The following is a 22,365-nucleotide window of genomic DNA, read 5'->3' on the forward strand; positions in this document are numbered from 1 at the left end:
CTCTCTTATCTCCGCCTGGTGGGGAGATGAAATACCGTACTGTAAATGGATGGTTAAAACAGAAAAATACATAGATTGATAATTTTTATATATTATTTTTATATAAAATATTATATTTATTCTATCTGATTCTAAATTTTAAATTTGATTTCATGGATGCCACAGAACATGTTTTAACGTTTCTGTACAGAATCCACAAAATTTACAGCATGATAAAGTCTGTAGCTGTGTATAAAAACATATATATATATATTATATATAACACATTCATTAATATCTCTGCTGGTGATTTTTATGCTACTCTTTTATGGATTTTGATACTTAAGAGATTACTTTGACCATATATTTTATTGTATTGTTTATTGTAGTGTTGTAAGCCACCCTGGGGACATTTCTGTGAAAGGTAGAAATATATTAGGAAGCGCATCTCAGTCCTAATCTTCTTAATTGGTTTTTCCCCCTTTAAATAAAATTTTCGGAATTCCTTCCGATGATCAAGCTGAAACTGTTTAGGACACATAATCCACCCTGAAAACCTCATACTATGCAAAAGCACAACTGAAGACTCGTGTTTACTTTGTCATTTAGCCAGTACCTTAGTTCTATAGCAATGTTTATGGAAGCTTAGATATATTTACAGTGTTTCCCCACCTGTCGGTGACTCCTCTCCTCCTACTATCCAATCCTTGTTCTTGTGCTGTAAGCTCCAAATGGAGTTGAAAATTGACTTTCCACAGATATGTTTTATTTGCTGTGTGTGGCATGGGTACTGTGGGGAGGGTGGTGTACACATTCACTGTAAGCTTTCATGAACCTCTCAGAATGCAGCATTTTAATTAACTAAAAATACATATACAGTATGTGAAGTCTATCTAATGTAGCAGGCAGCTTTGCCATAAGTTTGTCAGGAAAACTCTTAATGGAACTATGGTACTGGTTTTAGGATTAAGGTACCAGGTGTAGCAGGGAGGTATGCCCGGTGTCATCAGAACCATGTAAGTATAGGTTCCTGTCAAAAGAGGCACCTTGGAATCATAGAAACATAGAATTAGAAAGGACCTTAGCGGTCATCTAGTCCAACCCCCTGCCATGCAAGTATCTCAGCTAAAGCATCCATTCTAAAGCATTATATTCTTCTACGGTTTATTTCATCATTTGTTTCTGGCTTACAAACCTTCGTTTTAACTGTGGTTTGGCATAATATTAATCCAGCACCCATCCGTAACCATGGTTTGTTTGGCCACCCCATCTCAGATGCTCAGAAAGCTACAAAAGTACCTTAAGCCAAGAGCAGCTGGGAAGGAAAAACCAAATTTTGGGGGGTGTTATGTACTGAGTTGAATAGGATCCAAAATGCAGCAGTCTGATTGGTCCTAGAACAATAGGATCGAAAGTGCAGCAGTCTGATTGGTCCTAGAACAATAGGATTCAGAATGCAGCAGTCTGATTGGTCCTAGAACAATGCAGCAGTGTGATTGATCCGCAGGAGCCACCCAATCCAGCTCCAGGTGGAAGTGAATCCACAACCTGATTGGCCTACAGGAGAATCCCGTAATTAGCCAATCACGTGCAGCCCATTGTGTAAATAATGTATATAAAGCAGATATTGTGGGGGAACTTCCATTCCTCCTCACCTCTATGAGCTGAATAAAGAGCATGAAATCCACTCTCGACTCTGAGTATATTTCAGGGGGAAAGGTTATGGTTTGTTTGGTTATCTGTTGGACAACTGATAGTTTTTTTTTTCAAAAAAAAAGTATTGCTAAAACAGACTGTGGGTTAGCATTATTTCTGAACTATATACTTACAAGCTGCTCTCATGCCCCTATATTGGAAGGTTAGCTAATTGGTATGAAGTGGCCACTGAAAACTGAAGCTGTTTCTATTACTTGCTTAAAACATAAATAAATTGTCAGCCAAGAATAGACATATTTCCTTGGCCTTTTAACATCATGCAACAGTGGAATATTCCAAGAGAAACTTTCTATTGTGTAATGTTCCACATGGAGGAAATCCAGTTTCCCACGGCTGGGCTATTCTTTTGGCATCCTGAGAAATGCCTTAATATGAATTTTCAGTAAAACAAACATTTCACATCACAGGGAGATCTTAATAAAGGGCTTTTACTTTTCCTTCTCGAGGAACTTTGGTGTGGAGTTTCCTCATCTTCTTTCAAATCCCAACCAAATACATGCTCATGCTCACCTCTATAGAAATTCCTCATACCCTGCAAGCTCAATTAGAGTCATCATTTCCCCTCAGGGACAAGCAATTGATTTAAACGAGTTTATTTCCTGGTTGCTTTTGTAGCTTTAGTGGGTCCCTTGATGTCCTTCTAGCAGGTTTCATATGACGAAGACAGGTTTCATAAGAAGAAGGAAGCAGAATGACCAAATGGCTTTCCTGAGTTTGGGTAGCAGCGCGCTCCCTGTGGAATGCCCTCCCTTCAGATGCCAAGGAAATAAGCAACTATCTGACTTTTAGAAGACATCGAATGTAGCCCTGTTTAGGGAAGTTTTTTAGGTTTAATGTTTTTATTATGTTTTTAGATATGCTGTAAGCCACCCAGGTGGGCAAGGTATAAATAAAGTTGTTGTTGTTGCTGTTGTTGTTGTTAATGTTACCACCAATCAAAGTAGGTCTTCCTTGTTTTGAGCACTTGAACTTGTGATGGCTCTCTTCTATTTTCAATGGTCATCATATTTAAGCTATGTTCTAAAGAGGGATGATGTCTACACTAGACAAGACCTAAATTGTGAGGTCCTTCCCTTAGCCACTAGAAGGCATAGAAGAAGATTTTTTAAATGTACTCTGTGGTTGAAATAAGACAATTATCCAGAAAAAGAACATTCCTTCTGAAAGGGTGTGATGCACCTTGGAGCATTTAATGAAGTTCTTGTCCCTGTCTGTACCATGGCTCCTTCTGGGGTCAACAGGAAGACCAGTTTAGCTAACTGTTCCACCTTTTTCACTAGGATTAAACCCACAACAGAATAGCCCAATGAATCGTTAGCTGCCAGCACATGCAGAATACAGAGCAATAGGATTCTACAAAATCAAAATATAACAAAATATACGTACATTAACCAAATATTAAAAACAGAGCATTGAAGTTAATTTAAATCCAGAAGAAAAGATTGTTTACCCTTTGAACATGCCCTGGCTGTTCTAAGCAAATAGCTTCTCTTATGTGCTACCTTCCTTGTGGATTAACAGCATGGACTTCATGGAGCTTCACTTGCTGAAGATCCCCAGCACAGGACTTAGCTGAGCATGTATAGATGCCTGTGAAATTGGCACCGTGGCCTGAAATGCTTCAGAATGTTAGCAGAGGTGAACCAAGGTCCACCCAGGTTGCCCATTCAGGGAGGCAGGAAGGATAGGCCTTGAGATGCAACAAGTTAACCCTGTCCAGCGGTTGTCTGTCAGCCTGGTCCCTACTGCCCACTAGTGGGTGTTTCAGGATTCTAGGTGGGCGGTTGGGGGTTCTACGGCACAAGCTGAATCCTCCTTCCATCGAGCACTGGTGGGCGGTAAGGAAATTTTACCATCAAGAAAGATGCACTAGTATGCGGTAGGTATAAAAGGTTGACTACCCCTGATTTAGTCACAATTGTATGTTTTGAATAGAGTTTTAGTCATCATTGGCAATATAAGAGTCTCAGTATAGTGTTGTGAGTGCACCACTCAGCTCTCAGAAACAGACACCATAGCGAGCTTCCAGGAAAATATGACTTCCATGACTCACATTACTTCATCTGGCACGTGTATTTTCATAACTCTGACAGTGAAGAGAGAACATAAAAAAAAAGAACAGCTGTTGATTTCAGAAAACTAAGAGCAAGCTGCAATTCTCTTTTTTTATTATTATTTCATGCACTACAGGGCAAAGTCCTGACATTAATGATTCCAGTGCTGAATCTCAAGTGAAGTCTTGCATATGTTCACATTCTGGGGCCACATTTTATGCAGTTGCTTATCTACATGAATGCATTTTACTTCCGCATAGGAAAACCACATGTACTCTGTGATACTAAGTAAAAGTTTGGGAAATGTGCATGTTCCATGTAACAGGAAGTTGAGAGAAATGGATCCAATGAAGTAAGCTCTTCCTTAAGAAAACTCACATCACAGCATGTTTCCTGGTCTTTAAGGTGCCACCAAACTCTTTACTATGATGGTGGGTTCTCACCAGGTCTACATGTGTATGTCTGCGTATGTCAGAGTTTTTATTTTGTGTAAAGCAGCTCATATATCACTGTGGCCATGAGTGCACGTTTCCATTGGGTCTAGGGGCTACTCCAGACCCAGAAATCTTTTAAAATTAACATCAGTGGTTTTTTTTCCTTAAAAAATGTTTAGGGGTACTCTCATTTTGACTCAAGAAAATCACCATTTTATAGTTCAAATCAGGAAAAATAAATACAGTAAATGGACAGAAGTACAAAGATTCTCAAAATGTTTAGGGGTATGCGTCCCCTTGCGTCCCTCCAGAAAAAAGCACTGATTAACATATATCATATATAATATCTCATGCATGATATCATACATGATAATCACCCATCATATATCCATCATAAATAAATGCTTCATTGTTATACAGCCATGTTGGTTTGTTTTTCTTTTTTCTTTGACAAGCTACTTTATACTTAATCAAATATCTCCTCGTCATGCTATTTCTGATGAGAAGGTATACAACTGGATACTACTGGTATATCAATCAAACCTATCAAATCAAACTAAGGTTTTGCACTTCGCATGTGGCCACTAGGTGGCCCGCTCGCCTTTGATGTCGCGGGGGCGGGGCGTAGTAGCGCGGCTGCCCAGCCGAAGCCTGACCTTCCCAGCAGCGCAAACGAGGCGAGCGCGGAGTTCCAGCGCGCGGAGCAAGCGAGAGGGAAACTTTCGCTTTTGTTCGAATTCCCTTTTCCGGGCGTGGGAGGCGGCATCCCGTTGGCCAGAGCAGGGTCTGCGGGGTGGAAGTTGTCCGCCGGGCTCGGAGAAAGAGGATCCCATCTGCCGGGTGTGCGTGAACTTACTCCCCACTTTTCTTCGTCCAGTTATTCGGCGGCCGCGGATTTTGCGCTCCTTTGGACCAGACGCTCGCAAGCCGAGCAGGCGACTCTCCAGGCGGGGTTTGAAAGCAGCCCGGAGACTCAAGAGCAGCATAAGAAACTCCTGTAAGTCCTCTTTGTAGCGATGAGCAGCGACTTGTCCGTGAATTTTTACTCTCGAGAGAGGCGAGTGCCACGATTTCTTTTGCTTGCTTGCTTGCTTGCTTGCTTGCTTGCTTGTTTGTTTGCTTTATTCGTGCGCTTTCATATTCCTCCAACACCTTCTTCATGTCAGTTTCTCTTCACTTCCTTTCCCGTTTGCATTTAGCATTGCTCCGATTTTTGTTTGCTTGCTTGCTTGCCTTGGAGATCAGTAATAGTTTTAAGTCCCAAGGGAAATTCCACAAGTAGCTCGTCAATAAGAAAGGGCTCTATCCATGCCATCTTTGATCTTCATTTCAGAAGGTCATTGGATAATTTTTTTCAGGAAAGTGAGTGATCTTGCCCTGCAAGATCAGGTAACTACCCTGCAAGACCCATTTGTAAGTTTCCTTCTACACTGGGCCATTTAAGGTGGTAGCAAACCTTCTCTTACGACTATTTTATTCTGGTGAGCATTGCTTAAGCTAAACCTTTGACACATGCGCACACATTTATATATCTTCCTGTAGCACCTTAAAGACCAACTAAGTTAGTTCTTGGTATAAGCTTTCGTGTGCATGCACACTTCTTCAGATACACATCTGTATCTGAAGAAGTGTGCATGCACACGAAAGCTTATACCAAGAACTAACTTAGTTGGTCTTTAAGGTGCTACAGGAAGGAATTTTTTTACTTCGACTATGGCAGACCAACACGGCTACCCATCTGTAATTTATATATCTGTATATACTGATCTTTTAGATATGCCTGTGCTGTTTTACTGCTGTTCGTTTTATAGTTAGCTTTTTTCCTGTGGTTTATAATATAAACATGAGATCTTTAAATGTGTATTGCATGTATTCTTGCCTATCATTTTTATAGCAACTAGTGTAAAGCTATCACTAACAAAAACTATGAGATGAAACCAAGATGTAAAAATGTTGTGCGGTTTGCTGTTCGTATCCTGGTTTTTGGCAGTAGTTCCTCTGTTGTTGGATCCTTATCTCCAGACTGTTTCCGAAAGGCAATTGTTTTCCTTCATTTCCCTATAGCAATATATGGGAAAAACCCATGGAGTTGGGCACATGCGATGACTAGACATAGTTAATCCACCACATGCATATGCAGAGGGAAGCCAGTACCTATAACAGTGATGCTTACATTAATCACCTGTGATGGCCTATGTACATTATACATTTTGTTGCCCACACAGTGTTGTGTAACCGTCTCTATTCCCAGTAGCAAAATGACGCTAATTTAGTACTTATCCAAAAGAATTGCAGTGAGCTGGAATTCATTAGCATGTCTAATTGCCTTTATCGGTGCTTGAAAAAGAATTGGGAGTGGCTCTCAGGCTACAGAATGTATATGATCTCCCATATGGGTATGCGTTTGATCGTTTCAGATGATATTCTGTTATTTTCATTTTTCACTTTCTCTTGGTTTTCAACCCATTTCTGGTTAGTGCGTTTGCAGTCTTCTCTATGCAGCTGATCAGAAATGGACAGTTGCAAGGCGTGTCACCAGGTTCATCTTTTGATTCAAAGAAATAAACACATTCCTACTCTTGTCCGTTTAATTGTGACAGACGTACCTAAATGCAAAGAAAGTCAAATATAAGGTTGGAAGTTTTATGTTGCTTGTATGAATTTCATAACCGTACTAACCACAGATGTGCTGTGTCTTTATTTTGTTTTTTTCCTCCCCTCTTTCCTTTATAGCTTCTGGCATGAACAAAAGCTTAGGGGAAGCTTCCTATCTGCTATGTTTTCCACTTTCCAAGAAACCCTTTGAAGTTTTAAAGGAAAGACTGGATAGGGATGCTTTGGATATCTCTATTAGTTCAGGCATTTGGAAAAGATTGGGTGTGGTACAGCACAAGATGTTGAACAAGATGAACTACTGTTCAACTCCTTTTTCGTTCTTGGATTATGTGTATGACTCTGGACAAGTCCTTTATTTTTCAGCTTCTCTTACCTGTCTATGAAATGGAAATAACAGCAATTCAGCTCACAGGATTGTTGTGACATTAAGGGCGGGCATGAAATAAAGATGGTAAAGGACATTGTAAATTACCAGCAATACTAACAAATTCCACTGTGTTCTAAATCACTTGGTAGCTTTCTGCCACACAGCCTATCACATACAGTGTGCCAGTTTGCCATCATTTAGATGTCTGCACCCTTAACTGTTGTACCATTTGTATTTTGATCAGTAGTGTTTGGGCACTGACTTAGCATTGGATATTCCGCTGTTTCTCTTGTGCTGCTTTTGAGAGACATTTGGCTGGTTTATACAATAGTCGAAGAAGCTGTCCACCGCAAGGCATGCTTCCTCCTCCATCTCTAGCCATCCATACTGAAATGGCCTGTCTGGATGTGAATGAGCACTTGTCAAATCCTACACACATGTAGAGGAAATTGACACGTCTGGTTCCCAAATAAAACCCAGAAATCAACTGCACGCTTTTAAGCCTTTACATGTCATCTTATTACTATTTATTGCATTTAGGTTTTGTTTTCTTTTTAATTGTCAAACAACAGCTGAAATCAGTTAACAAGGAGAAAGCGAAATACAATAAACACAAACTTCCTAAAGTGCCCATGCAATAATACTATAAAACAATCCTACCACACTCTGCTAAAGTGCAGAATGTAAAATAGATGCATATTTGGATGGGTCTCGCTCCCAGGGATGGCAGGAGGCAGTGGAGATGGCAAGGCAGGTGAGCCCAAAGCAACATCCCATGTTTTGGAATTCTGGGGCTGAAGGAATTCTAGGTGAAAGCAGACAAGTGAAAGGGACATAAATGCAGATTCTCTGGTCTGGAGCCTTCAGTCTCTACCTCACAAATGGGAATTGCTCCTCCCTCCTCCCTTACTGATGATTTGAAGGCTGCCTGCTATCCTAGGTTCTTCATGTCCCCAGTGGGGGATGCTAACTGGTGCCAAAACTACAGCATATGGTTGTGGTTGATATATTTTGATTTTATGCTGTGAACTGCCCTGCAGGTATAGGGCGGTATATAAATTCAGTAAATAACAACAACAATCTGTTCATCATATAAAGTGATGGGGCCCCTTTACTTTCTTTCTTTCTCTCTCTCTCTCTCTCTCTGCTCTACTTCAGGCACCTAGCCAGAAACCTTGTGGTAAGGGGGGGAATTACTTACAGAACTGCAAGATCATAAATACAGGTATCTGTCTTTGTTGGAAGGGATTTAATTGCATTGCTTCTTAATGAGCAATTGGATAGGATGCTGCCTGAAGCCTTCCCCACCCCCTCCTTATATCTCCAGTCTTAAAAAGGGCCAGAGTATTTTTAAAAATAAAAGCTGAACCTTCAAGGAAGGACTGATAATGTTTCTGAAAAGGGACCTCCCATTAAGAGGCAGCTTCAGGCGACAGATTTGGCATGGCATTATTAGACTACTGTATGTCCATTTTGTTTTTTAGTATTATTTTGTGGCGTGCTAAGAGCACTAATTTTATTTTTATACCTGGCCACCAAAATAATCTCAGACTGGCTTCCTCTGCTCTCAGATAAGATGCTTCCTGATTTTCATGCCTCTGCTTTGATTAGACTTCTCCCTTCTGATTTGTTTCCACTTTCTTTGGAAAGCAAGAGATTTTCCAATCAAATTAGGACAGACTCTTAACCAGTCAAGCAAGCTATGTGCTTTAATAACACGTCTTCCACTCCTGTTGAATTTGAAATAGATAGTAGTAGTTTTCTGCAGACAGGCAGTTTCTATCCAAGAAAGATACTTGTTAAATAAATAAACAATTAACATTTAAGTATTGTATAGCTTACATAGGACAGAGTTTTTGTCAATTATGTTGCGTTTCTAAGGAACTGCATGACAGGAATGCCATTCCCCCCATTGTTTTTGGCAGTGTCAGGTTATTAATTGGAAACATCTATACAGTGGTACCTCAGGTTAAGAACTTAATTCGTTCCGGTGGTCCGTTCTTAACCTGAAACTGTTCTTAACCTGAAGTACCACTTTAGCTAATGGGGCCTCCTGCTGCTGCCGCACCACCAGAGCACAATTTCTGTTCTCATCCTGAAGAAAAGTTCTTAACCCGAGATACTATTTCTGGGTTAGCGGAGTCTGTAACCTGAAGCGTATGTAACCTGAGGTACCACTGTACTACACTAGAGGTAGGGAACAGCGTTAGAAACTCAGATATAGAAGCTAGGAGCCAAATGACTCCTTAAACCAGGGTTACAGTCACCTAAACGGAATGTCTAGGTGCCATATTGTGGCCAGATGTCTTGGAAGTCATATTTCCCAATACGACGTTTTGGTTCCTGAAATTCCTTCTGATTATGCAGATAAAATATCACGAATAGAATTCTACAGGAAGCTGTTGCTAGTGTGTGAAAGCAGTCAAGATCCCAGGATCCCCAGGCATGCACCTCCAGATGGTGATGTCAGGCACCATCTTGGTACCTGGGCATCTTCATGTGGTTGCAAGTAGGTGATAGCCAGGTGCAAAATGCACATGGCGAATTTTGAACATTGGTAGTGAACCTGTGGCCCTCTGGATGTTGCTAGATTATGAAACCCATCTTCTTTTGCAACTGGCTGTTTACCGGAAAGTTAGTGGTTCAAGCCCACCCAGAGATGCTTGTGGGCAGGATTCCTGCACTGCAGGGAGTTGGACTAGTTGACCCTCAATGTTCCTTCCAACTCTACAGCTCTGTGATTCTGATAATGCCAGCTGGAGCTGATGGGAATTGGGATCCTGCAACATCTGGAGGGCCATGGGCTCTCCCCCCCCCCACCATTCTACACCTTAGCCCTCATCAGGTGCCCAGCTGTGTACAAATTAAGGCATGGAGTGGGAGATGGGCGTCCCATTGCTGACTTCCATATGTTCCAAGTTCTCCATATGCACCATCAATAACTGGCACATGGATCACATGTATGGGAACCTATGCATGTTGCTGCAGGGTATGTGCCTTGGGTTTATGCAAATGGAGACCTGGAAAGATTGGAAGCTGGGGCAGAACTTGTAGAATGGACCCCAATGTGTTGGTTTCCACACCCGTAAATACCCCGAGTGACCCTTATAAGCAATCCAACAGGTCTGTGTGTGCCAAGGGCAGCTGCTTAATCTGTGTTGATAGCATTGCTATAGTTATTTAATGTTTTATTTAAATATCTGCCCAGGAACAAACTTTTGAATCTTTTATCTGCCCTATACTCTGGGCCCTGAACTGACACCCATTCATTGTTATCATTTAAGAGCAATAAGGTTGCATTGCTCTGTTCCATTGCGCACAGTTTGAGCCAAGTGTTGACTTTTGCCTCTCATTTCCATTCCTGTATAATGCCATACCTTATGGATAATGGAGTTTCGTGTTTATTTGAAAGTAGCAAAGGGCTGACACATGCAACAGAATGAGGTGATGGTTGTACACTGTGGCATTTGCTCCCACAAGATGACCAACTTGGACGGCTTTAAAAGAGGATTAGGCAGATTCATAGAGCGTAAAGCAATCAGTGGCTACTAGCAACAATAGCTATGTTCTGGCTCTCCTGTCAAAGGCAGGATGCTGCTGGGACTCACCATAGAAGAGAGTGCTGTTCCATCCATTTGCCATAGGATGCTGAACTAGATGGGCCTGATCCAGCAGGACTCTTCTTATGCTTTTACCCAGGTACCAATTACTAGCAGGCCCAGCTTTGGGGGGGCTCTACTGCCTAATGGCTGCCTGGACTTTTGTATTTCTGGTTATGAGTTTAGGGTTGTTCCATTGTAGCCTATTAAGACAGTTGGGTTGGGGTTACTGAACCCTGTGCCCTGCTAAATTAAGTGCATCAAGTATTGTTTGATACAATATGGTAAACACCTGATATGTGGGTGAGTACCTTGTTGGTCACCCTCCCAACAAGAATTAAAACTTTTCAGGTGAACTCGAAGAACAACCCCAGCTCCTGATGTGCTGGAGTCACTTAGGAACTAGCAGGGATTTCCTTTGGAGGGGCAGGAAGGTGGAGGCAGTAGCCACTGTACAACCAGATGGGGTGGTCACTTCTGGCTGGGAGAGCTGTAATGTTAGGGTAGACATAGATTTAGATGAATTTACCCCAGAAGTAGGGTGGCCAGGTGAACTGGGCAGGGCCTGCAGAAAGTAGTAACAAGAGCAACAGGTCCATCGAATCATAGAGTTGGAAGGGACCCCAAGGGTCATCTAGTCCAAGCCCTTGCAATGCAGTCATCTCAGCTAAAGCATCCATGACAGATGGCCATCCAACCTCTGCTTAGAAACCTCCAAGGAAGGAGAGTCCACCACCTCCCAAGGGAAGACTGTTCCATGTTTATAGTCTTTGCATTTGAACACCCAGCAGGATGCGTTCACAATTTGAGGGAGAAATGGTTTCCATAAATCCTCAGCTCAGCAAGAATGACCATTAAAACCGGCAATGAAGAATCTCTTAAAATTTGAGTAACTTGCTCTTGAATCTTCTCCAAGCTCCACCAAACTCTCTCATTTCATTAAACGCCAGGATTCAGAGCACAGTGCCTGTTGGGTCCCCACCCCCCTTTTGTTTGTCGGCAACTGGTTTAAATGTGGAGCCCCCTGTGCTGCGTGATAGTAATAAATAGGTTTGTGGGTTTCTTACAAACAGCCTGTGTTTTAACAAGTAATCCCTTGAAGGCATTAAGATGGGTGTAGCCTGGCCTTTGAATCTCCACAGGTTTTGACGTCATGTTATCTTTCTGATCTGGAGCACTTAAGAGAATTGGCACAGTGACTCCAGCTTAACCTGTTCTTGCTGATGTCAAAGTGGCAACGAGCGTCACCAAACTTCGGGGATAAATTACAAAAATGGTATAGCCAAGATGATGTCAGGCTGCTCGGTTGGGGCCGCTCGCTCATTGTACACAATCCCATGGTCATCGCATAACAAGTTGCACAGTTGTGTAAGCTTTTTCTTCGTATGACATTTTTATCACACCCTGTCACTCAGATCAGCACAGCACTGGGGCCTCACAACAACCCTTTGAGGTAGGTTAAAGTGAGAGGGAATGACTTGCCCAAGAGGGGCAAGTAAGTAAGCAAGGATTACTTAAGCTTCTTATACTGAAACCAAGGTCCCTTACATGATGCCTGCAGACAGCCCCTTCTTCGCCAGCTGTCTCTTCCAGTTTTCTGTTTTGTTTAATTTGTACTGTGCTGGCTGAAAAGCAATGTGCAGGCACCTAGCAAGTCTACCTTCTTCCCTCACATTTCCTAGAAATGCCTCTGGGCCACACATGGAACCCTTCATAGGAATGGAAAGGAAGAGGAAGACGCAGAGAGAGGTGTAGTCCTTCACTTCAAACCTTCTCATACTCATACACATGATGTGTGGTACTGTCTCATTTCCATGACAACAAGCATAAGAGGAAGTTAAACTGAGAAACAGGGACTGCTCCTGTGAACTTAATGGCTAAGCAGGGTCTCCTGGATCCATGCCCAACACGTCGCTCCAAAGGTTGGTGGGAGCTTTAGTGTAACAACATATGGAGGACCAGATGTTCCTCATCCTTGTTCTACTCATGGTACGATCATGGCTGTCAGAAAGCTGTGTTTGAAGTCGATTGCTTTTGTATTGAATTAATGGGACTCGCCGGCATTAAATCTCAAGTATTCCAGCATCCCAGTTTAGTTCTGTGTGTGACATGACTGTGGACATGAAGTCCAAGCAAAACTAATACGATTACTGAGGCTGCTCACGACATGAGGAAGTGTCCAGGGATCAGAGCCTGGAGCCACAAAACGTTTGTCAGTGTAGGAAATAACTGAGTTTCACTCGGAGCAAATCAACAGCTTAGATTACTGCTTGCCAGGAAGTTCATTCCAAATAACGACAGCACTAATGCACTTCTCTGTAAACGGAGCATGGAGCACACATTTTCCTGTGCTGTGTGTAGGCTCTGCCTCACACACACGCTCATAGAAGGAAGGCCTTCCATTTCAGCAGAAGCTTGCCAGCAAATTCCTCCACTGAAACACGCCTCAGCCTGCCTATGACATAGGAGAGTCTTATTCCATGTAAGACTCTGACATGGAAACCCACAAAATAGCATTGCGGTGAAACTTGAATCCCAAATTAAACTAGCACTCCCAACCAGCCTGCACTCCCAGGAATCCTGCTCATGAATTATATTCCTGACAGAGCCACTGTGGTTATCTTTCCTAAATTTTGAACCATGATTTTTGGTTAACATTTTATTTTTCAGTTTATTGACATCTTTAGTCAATGGAGTGTCCTTTTAGGCTGCAACTAAGAGATCTACAGAACCAAGAGTAGACCCAGTGGATGGGAATTGCAGGGAAGCAGATTTTGGCTAAAACATAAGGAGTAACTTCTTAAAACCAAGGTCCCTTCTGCACTATATAGTTAAAACAGCCATGGCTTCCTCTACAGAATCCTGTAGAGATTTAAAGTGTCAGCATTGTTAGAAGTTTCCCTGTTTCCCTCACAGAGCTACAATTTGCAGAGTCATTCCCTCGTCTTCCTGGGGTACTAAAATAAAATTGTGTACACACACACACATATAATAAAATTAAAAAAAACTATTTTAAAACAACAACAGCACACATGTAAGAACAATTCATATCCGTCACAGATAGCAACTGGAATAAAGAGCTCTGTTTAGAAAGCTTGTGGAAAGAGGAATGTTTTTAGCAGGCACTAAAATGACAGTAGTAGAGAAGGCATTGATCTGATATATAATGTGACCAAAGTTCCCTTCCACAGGAAAGGTGCCACCACTCTCAAAGTCTGATTCTGACCTTGTGAAGAATGCACTTCCTGATAGCATGGTACCTGCAGGATGCCCTCTCCTTCAGAATGTAGTGATTGGTTGGTTATGCAGAAGGTGAGATGAACTTTTGAGTAACCTAGTCCCAAGCTGTACATGGCTTTATGCAGCAATACCAGCCCCTGGAGCCTAGCCCAGTAGCTAATTGGCAGCCAGTGCAGTTATTTCCACAATGACTTACTATATTCTGCCCCACATTTTGCATGAGGTGGCAGCTTCCAAGTCCTGCCCCACATACAGCACATTGCAGCAACCAACCTGGAGGTTACTGGATGACCGTGATTAGGCTGCCCCAACCCAGAAATGGCTGTAGCTCTCTTCCCAACTGAAGCTGGTAAAAGGCACTCCTAGTCACTGAGATCACCTGGGCCTCTAAGCGACAGAGATGCGGGAGTACAACCCCAATCGAAAGCAGACTCAGGAACGGCCCATCCATGTTGCCTCCATCTGCCCAGGATTTATAGTCAGTTTATCGATCCCCACCTAACCCACCACCAAGTCCAGGCACTAAGTTCAGGGCTTGCACAGCCTTTCCTGATTCAGAAGTTGCAGAGAAACATCAACATATGATGACACCTCCATTTCCCATTAGTAGCAGATATTTTTATAGCATGTATTTACAGTTGAGTGCCACAGTTGGTTCTTATTGAGATGATTGGTTACCAGAGCAGAGGTTAGCATTTTTCATACTTCGTCAGTGGTTCTGAATTAGGATAGTCCTAGGACATAATTCCCCATGAAAACTCGTGGCAAATAGGTCTGCTGAAACAACAATTGCATGTCCTTTTCTTCTTGCATACATGATAGCAGTTTTGTTCCACTAAGGCTTATCCTAAAGTGGACATTTTCTCTGTATTTTTATAACTTACTTTGCCAGGAAGGGGACGAGCTGCTTTTTTGATCTAGGGCATTAAACAGCAGTTGGAGTCCAACAAAATCTGGAAGGCCACAGGATTCCCATCCCTGGTTACATTTATTTATAACCTGCCTTTCAGGATACAAATCCTTCCAAAGTGGCTTGCAACTAACTACATATTTTAAAAACACAATAAACAACATGTTAAAAAGTTACCAGGATCTTTCCCACAGGGCAGCTGATGGTAGATCACCCTAGGTTGGGCGGAGGGAGGTAGTCTGAGGTGGTCTTCTTAGGAAATACTGTGTTTTGATGTGTTTTCCCCAAAGCACTTTTGATCTGAATTGAGAAACAGAATGATGTGGCTGTGTTTTGAGCTGATAATGTGTACACAGCCTTAGTCCGGATTCGACTCATTGACAGAATCAGGTGTTGAGTCTCTTGTTGAGAAAGAATGGATTGGTTTGCTTTGTAGGCTGATGTTGACTGGAGAGGCAGGCAAGCAAGCAAGCAAGCAAGCAAGCAAGCAAGCAAATAAATAAATAAATAAATAAATGTTAACAGGATCAAAAGATCAGGGTGGGAAACAGCAACGTATCCAGCTGGCAGGGGTTTGAGCACAGTTTGGTGTCATCAGTTGCTTCATTCGGGTAAAGAAACGGATTTCGTGACTCAGGAAACCATGATTAAGTACAGGTGAGATGCCTCAAGGCTGCTGAATCAGACACGAAATCTGCGTCAACGCCTACTGTAGTTTAAATATACACAGAGGCAGTCCGTGTGACTGGAGATTTGGCAAGGATTTTTTACTCCATCACTAATTTTATTTGCCCAGGCAAAATCTTCCCTGGAGACTGGACAGATGAGAGGGAGGGTCCCATGGGCATAGAAGCTGCAAGCTTCCTTCCAGAGCCAGTTCTGCCATTGGGCAAAGTAAGGTCTCAGGCAGCATATATCCTCCTGAGCTCCCTGACCAAACTGTTCTGTTGGAGAAGAGAGCTGTGCGTCACACACTTTGCCATCCACATTTATATCTATCCTGCTGACCTCCCTCAGGGGCAGGGCAGTACCCCTTTGCTAGTACCGAAGTAGGAGGCACTATGAATGGGTGTGCATCTTGCTTCATACATAGACACACTCCGGCAGTTCATGGGACACCAGTTGGATTCGTCCAGGAGAAGAGAGGGCGAGGGAGAGAACTGCAGCAATTTATTAGCCTGGGATGTCCAATGTTTCTCATTAAGGTAGATAGTATTGTGCAGATACTGGTCTGTATGTTGAGGTTAAGGTGATGAAATTCAGGGCTATAACTCTTTTTGGTTGAGGGGCTGAGAACATTAGATGCTTGCGTTTGGAGAGGAAAAGGGCCTTGCACAGGCCCTGTTCTGATCCTTTGAACCCAGAAATGGGGACCCTGTGGGCATCAGGGAAATCCTCTGCAGGCACATATGCACCCCATGGGTGCCACACTGGCAACCTCTGCCCTATGGTATGTTTTCCCACCTTCCTCTTCTTGCAGGTGCATATACACATCTGTGCAGTTACCAAAAAAGGTAGTGGGGAATATTTTTGGAGGGCAATTGCTTCTTCTTGAATCATCCCTGCTAGATTAAAAAAGCAAACAGGTGTCAGCTTGCCTGAAGTTGGACAGCAAACTGATCAGAATGGTTCATTGCAGATACTCAGTGCCTCTATGACTGCAGACTAATCCAGCAAAGCATATTCTGCTGTGGCAATATGCTGCTGAGAGAGAAGAGACTCTGGCTACTTACAATTGATTGGATGGGAGCCAAATTGCTTGCTTTTGAGCTGACTCATTACGGAACTTATTACACACACACACACACACACACACACACACACTGTGCATATCTATCTAATCTATCTAATCTTTAAGTCATCCATTGGTGTTGACAGGAACTTGTAAAAGGAGGCAAAAAACCAGGGGACACCCCCCCATAGTGGAGGACAACATAGCAATTAGGTAGCTCACACACAACTGAACAATTCCTCTCCCTCCCCTGCCCCCCACTGTTCCATTTTTAAGGCACAGTTTCACATTCAGATGGCATAAATGATGTACTGTATCTCATTTTTTTTAGCATACAAAAGGCCTGCCAGTTTGCAGAGAATCTGTGATGTTGCTTGAGAAGATTTATACACTGATATCCTGCAGCACTTCCGGGGTTTTTAATGGGTACAATTCTTAGGCCAGGTAGAGATCTCTAGAGGGCCACATCTGGCCTGTAGATCTGATGTTCCTCATCCTCGTTTTGAAATACCGTATTTTTCGCCCCATAGGACGCACTTTTTCCCCTCCAAAAATGAAGGGGAAATATGTGTGCGTCCTATGGGGCGAATGCAGGCTTTTGCTGAAGCCTGGAGAGTGAGGGGGTCGGTGCGCACCGATGCCTCTAGCTCTCCAGGCTTCAGGAAGCTATCCGCAAGCCTTGCAAGCCTGGCGGGAGTTCCCGTGGGCTCACAAGGCTTCCGGGCAGGAGCCCGAAGCAGGGGGCGCCCTCCGGAGGCTTGTCTGCAAGCCTCGCGCGCCCGGCGGGAGGTCCCGCCGGGCGTGCGAGGCTTGGGGCGGCAGCCTGCAGCCCGAAGCACGGGAGCCCTCCGGAAGGCGCCCCGTGCTTCGGGCAGGTGTGTGCAAGGCTTGGGGCTGCAGCCGCGGCTGGGGGGGGGAATAATTTTTTTTATTCATTTCCCCCCCAAAAAACGAGGTGCGTCCTATGGACCGGTGCGCCCTATAGGACGAAAAATACGGGACGAAAAATACGGTGTGCCCTATAGGACGAAAAAGCCTTCCAGGCTAATTAAACTTTGGCTCTCCTGCATTAAGTAAACATGTTTCTATCTCACTGAGGGGCAGAATAGCAGAGTTGTTCATTTTTTCCATCAGATTATACAATAGTGGCGCAGTTAAAATAATGACATGTAATGAATACTAATGAAGAGCCAGCATTTTACGATGCCTTTTTATTGGAGGGTATCAGAGTACATGGTTTTCTTTTTACAGCTCCCTTCCCTCCTCAAGATACCTTATTAAACAGAACATTTCCTCACCATGTGGCTTAAGAAGTATGAACAGCAGCCCACACTCACCCTGAGAACTGCCTCCCTTCTGTGCCACCATGCACAGTTTCACATTTTGATGTTATGACCATGTGGCAGGGTTGCGCAGCAGTGTTTTGCAACAAAGCCCTCTTTTTGTTTCTGTGACATTTTGTGGAAATGCAGTCCTCTGAAATAAATAACATTCATTGTATTCTTTGATGCGCAACTGGATCAATTGTTAATTTAGCACATGCGCCAAATTATGCTCTGGCTTCGTGACCTGCTCCAGACCCTCTTTCCATTGAGTAGGAATTTGGACTTAGAAGTCCTATATCTGGGTGGGATTCAGCTAATGAATCCCTTTGACAGAAGCCTGTGCAAGGGCTTTCATTTGCACAGTGAGGTTTCCTCTAGTTCTCCTGGTAGCGGTCAGGAGAATCCCCAGAACAGCACATGGAAGAAGGTGGGTGGGTGGAACTGTTCCATCTAGCAAGCTGAAATGCTTGCACTGACGGAATATTCAGCATAGTACAGTGGTACCTCAGGTTACATACGCTTCAGGTTACAGACTCCGCTAACCCAGAAATAGTACCTCGGGTTAAGAACTTTGCTTCAGGATGAGAACAGAAATCACACGGCGGTGGTGCGGTGGCAGCGGGAGGCCCCATTAGCTAAAGTAGTGCTTCAGGTTAAGAACAGTTTCAGGTTAAGAACGGACCTCCGGAACGAATTAAGATCTTAACCTGAGGTACCACTGTACAACATTGAATTCCTTCCTCTATGTACAATATACTAGTCACTACAGCAAATTATCTGAGAAAGCAACAACACATGAAATAACATTAAATGACATCTATTTCTCTGTAGTATCTGGATGGCAGGCAGGCAGCCATAGAAGTGATCCATTCCATCTGATCCCACGCAGCAGTGTTGGCACAGACCAAATCCTTACATCCTTAAGGCTGCAATCATATGCCTATTTATGTGCCAGAAAGCCCCATTACATGAAGTGGGGCTTGAGTAAGTATTGTTGCATGCTACTCCAATCTCTGAGCAGTATGAGATTCCAAGGGTTCCAGGTACTTACCCAGGGTTCGTGTTTCCTTTTGGAAATGGGGCACAGCAGAGACTGCGGTGCCTTTATGATACAGTATATGGTTTATTTACACATATATACAACCTGAGCCTATGATGGAGGGGTTCACAGCATTAACACCTCAAAAGGGCCTTGTTTCTCCCATAGCTGCAGCTATGGCAGAGATCAACCATTGGTGTGCCTCTCTGGCTTTCTAGCTTGCTGCTCTGCTACTCTGCCACATTATTCTTCCTAACCTCTCTATGCTGTAAACTTTGGTTTTATTTGTTGAGGAATCCTTTGATTCTTTGTCCTCTTAATGGTCCATCACCCAGGTGATCACTTCAACACAGGAAGCTAGCCAGGCTTAATTAGCTCTGATTAGATTTTAATCCTTGCTGGACCTGGGGATTAGAGAGGTCTGGCACCCATTTTAACACCCCAAGCATTGATTAAATTCTAACACTTACTAGATCTAGGGATTAGGGGTGTCTGGCACCCACAAACTCATAACAATATGTGTATAGATAGGAGTGCCCTGCATGTCTTCTTCTGGACCGAATGAAGTGCAGATAAGTCTTCTAACTTACATAAATTTCAAGCAGCCTATCCAAGCTCTGTTATTTCAAGGCTGGAGTTAGGGAAAGGTTATGTGCTTATCACCTGTGAGGATTGCATTTGCTCTGTGTCCTGTTTTATTGATACTTTTCTTCTTCTTTGCTTTAGGGAGGAACAGGAAGAGCATGGATGTTTTGGGAAGCATAGAGCCCACACAGTTTCCCCTTCCAAAGCACATCTTGGAAGTGTGGGTCATCGTCCTGATCATCCTGGTCACCATCGTTGTCATGACATCCCTGCTCTTGTGCCCAGCGACAGCAGTGATCATTTACAGAGTCCGGACACACCCGATACATAATGGAGCCGTGTGAAACTTGCTTCCATGTCACTATGTTTGGCTTTGCTTTTGAGAAACATGGGGGGGGGAAAGGATTATAGGGAAACTGTCAGTTTATCAGGCTTTCTCTGACACCAGGCCAAGATCTGAGGAGACAATGGAGGCATGCCAACAAGAATATGACAGCAGCACAGAGACTATGATCATGTGACGAGGACGTCACATGTCACCAGAAGTGCCCCAGAAGCCTGGCTGCACAATACAAACTGTGTCCCTAATGCTCCACATCCAGGACTTTATCTCCAGTTATGGAATCAAGTTGGCTGGTTCAGGATTCCAGATGGTTCTTGTTTTGGATTTTTGGTGTGTCCTTTTATTTGAAAAATGGTTCTTCATGTTTACTGGGCAAGCTATTCCAAAGGACTAAGGAATTGGCAAAAACAGATGTCAGAAAGGAATAATGAAATGTGATCCAAAAAAACCCTTCCATGTAGATTCCAGATGTGGAAACACAACCTGTTTTATCTATCCCCTTCAAATTGAGACATAGGCATAGACATATTCGGTAAAAACCATGTGGGGGAAAGCTTTGATTGCTCCCAGCTGGAATGTTGGTCATTCTTTCTTTCCTCCAAGATCCCTCTAATCCAAACAGCAGCAGCCGAAAAGGAATTGGGGCGGAGGGGGGGGGAGAAATGAGATGTAGGTAGATAAGTGAAGTAATTGTATTTGTGGTATACAGTTACAAAATGATTCATCATTAAACATCAATTTTTAAGGAACCTAATAAAATCTAATACAAAAAAAACAGAGGAGGGGAGAATGAGATTTGAACAAAGTAATTTGCTGTCAGGGAACAGTTTAGAATAAGGTTACCAGATTTTTTTCAATGAATCCAGGGACACTTTTCAACTTCAATAGGAATGATAGGATTTTGTCAGGGGACTGATTTGTAAATCCGGGGACTGTCCCCGGGAAACGGGGACGTCTGGTAACCTTAGTTTAGAATGTGGCAATGAAAAAATGGAGCGAAAGAGGCTTTCTTTTGCTGCTGCGTTTGTGAAACTCTGTGCATCTTGCAGTTCTGTGAATGGGATGGGAGGGCCTTTCCTAGTTGTACTGAAGGAATGGCAACTAGGGAATAAACTTGTAAAGACTGGGGATCTTTGCAGTTGTGACGCGATATGGACTGTTCCATCCATCCCCCTGTTTCACACGCACCCTCAGGCAACTGTCCATTAATCTACTAATGAGGTTACTAGATGTTTATTTCTGCCTGACAACAGTGAACATATAATTGGCATGAGCATGCAACAATTTGTTGTAGTTCCTGCATGATTCATTTCCCTTCTCTGCTACTGCTGGCCTCTACTTCTGTGTCTTTTCTTGACAGTCATCTGTTCCCTCATACAGCAGAACTGGCAACTCCTAGTCCAAAGAGGGCTCTTGGGCCTTCACTGTCTGCACACCGGGGAAAGGTTCAGCAGCTATTCTTGCTGCTATGTGGTGTTGAAGGAAGACTCAAGATCGGCCAGACCTCTCCCTTCCGCTCAGCCACAAGTGGCACTGCAACATCCTGCCAGGCCAGGTGTTAGGAGATGTTGTCCGTTCGTAGTTCAGAGCTGGCGATAGTCTACTTATAAATCTGTTTTTATGGAAAGAAACACTCCACCCTGTGAAAAATGGTTTCAGAGGTTTAAGTAGAATTTGTTTGTGTATTGTACATAAAAGTGGATGCATTTCCATTCATTGTATCAGCAGTAAACTCCTCCTGAAACTGTGATATTGTGGCAAATCCATGTAATAAACGTTTGTTATTTTATTTTATCGCATTTGTGAACAGCTTATCGTGAAACATCTCAAAATGATTTCGCAGTAGAAGCATCAACAGTTAAAAACAGTTCCATATTTTTAAAAATAAGATCTTTTGTAGAACCCAACAGACAATGGAAATAGTGCCTCTCTGATGTGCAATGGGAGGGAAATAATAAAATAATAATAATAATAATAATAATAATAATAATAATAATAATTAATAATAATAATAATGGTAGTAGTAGTTTTATTTGTACCCTGCCCATCTGACTCAGTTGCCCCCACACTGAAGGTCTGGTTCCTATTTTGGTTGAATGAATCTCCTACTATTATGCAGGAGAGACCCTCTTCTGCAGAACACAGTGTTCAATCAAGTATATAAGGGGTTAGACTGTCTTTTAGGTTGTTTTGTGCACAACTATCATCTCAATATCAGGCATTGTTGAATTAACTGCCTGCTTTTATTCTTGGACTTTCTATACTAGTCTCATTTCTGCAATGACTCCTGATTGTTCCTATATGAGCACTCGTGAGTGACACCAATCTCATAGTGCAATCTGGCTGAGCATCCTTGCATCTTATGTATGGTTATTATGGGCTGTCTCAAATAGAAAATTGGTGTTGCTCATTTTCATGTTCTTCCT

General features: G+C 43.0%; 1 protein-coding gene across 1 annotated transcript; it reads left to right on the plus strand.

Moving 5' to 3' along the window:
* Positions 1-4,821: 4,821 nt before the first annotated feature.
* SMIM3 (small integral membrane protein 3) lies at positions 4,822-21,728 on the plus strand. Its single transcript, XM_080996608.1, has 2 exons — positions 4,822-5,180; positions 19,738-21,728. Exon 2 carries the CDS (start codon positions 19,755-19,757, stop codon positions 19,938-19,940), a length of 186 nt encoding a protein of 61 aa, XP_080852734.1. The 5' UTR covers positions 4,822-5,180; positions 19,738-19,754; the 3' UTR covers positions 19,941-21,728.
* The last annotated feature ends 637 nt before the right edge of the window (positions 21,729-22,365 follow it).

This window comes from Podarcis pityusensis, assembly GCF_964106645.2.
Source record: "Podarcis pityusensis genome assembly, chromosome: 2".
Lineage (NCBI taxonomy): Eukaryota > Metazoa > Chordata > Lepidosauria > Squamata > Lacertidae > Podarcis > Podarcis pityusensis.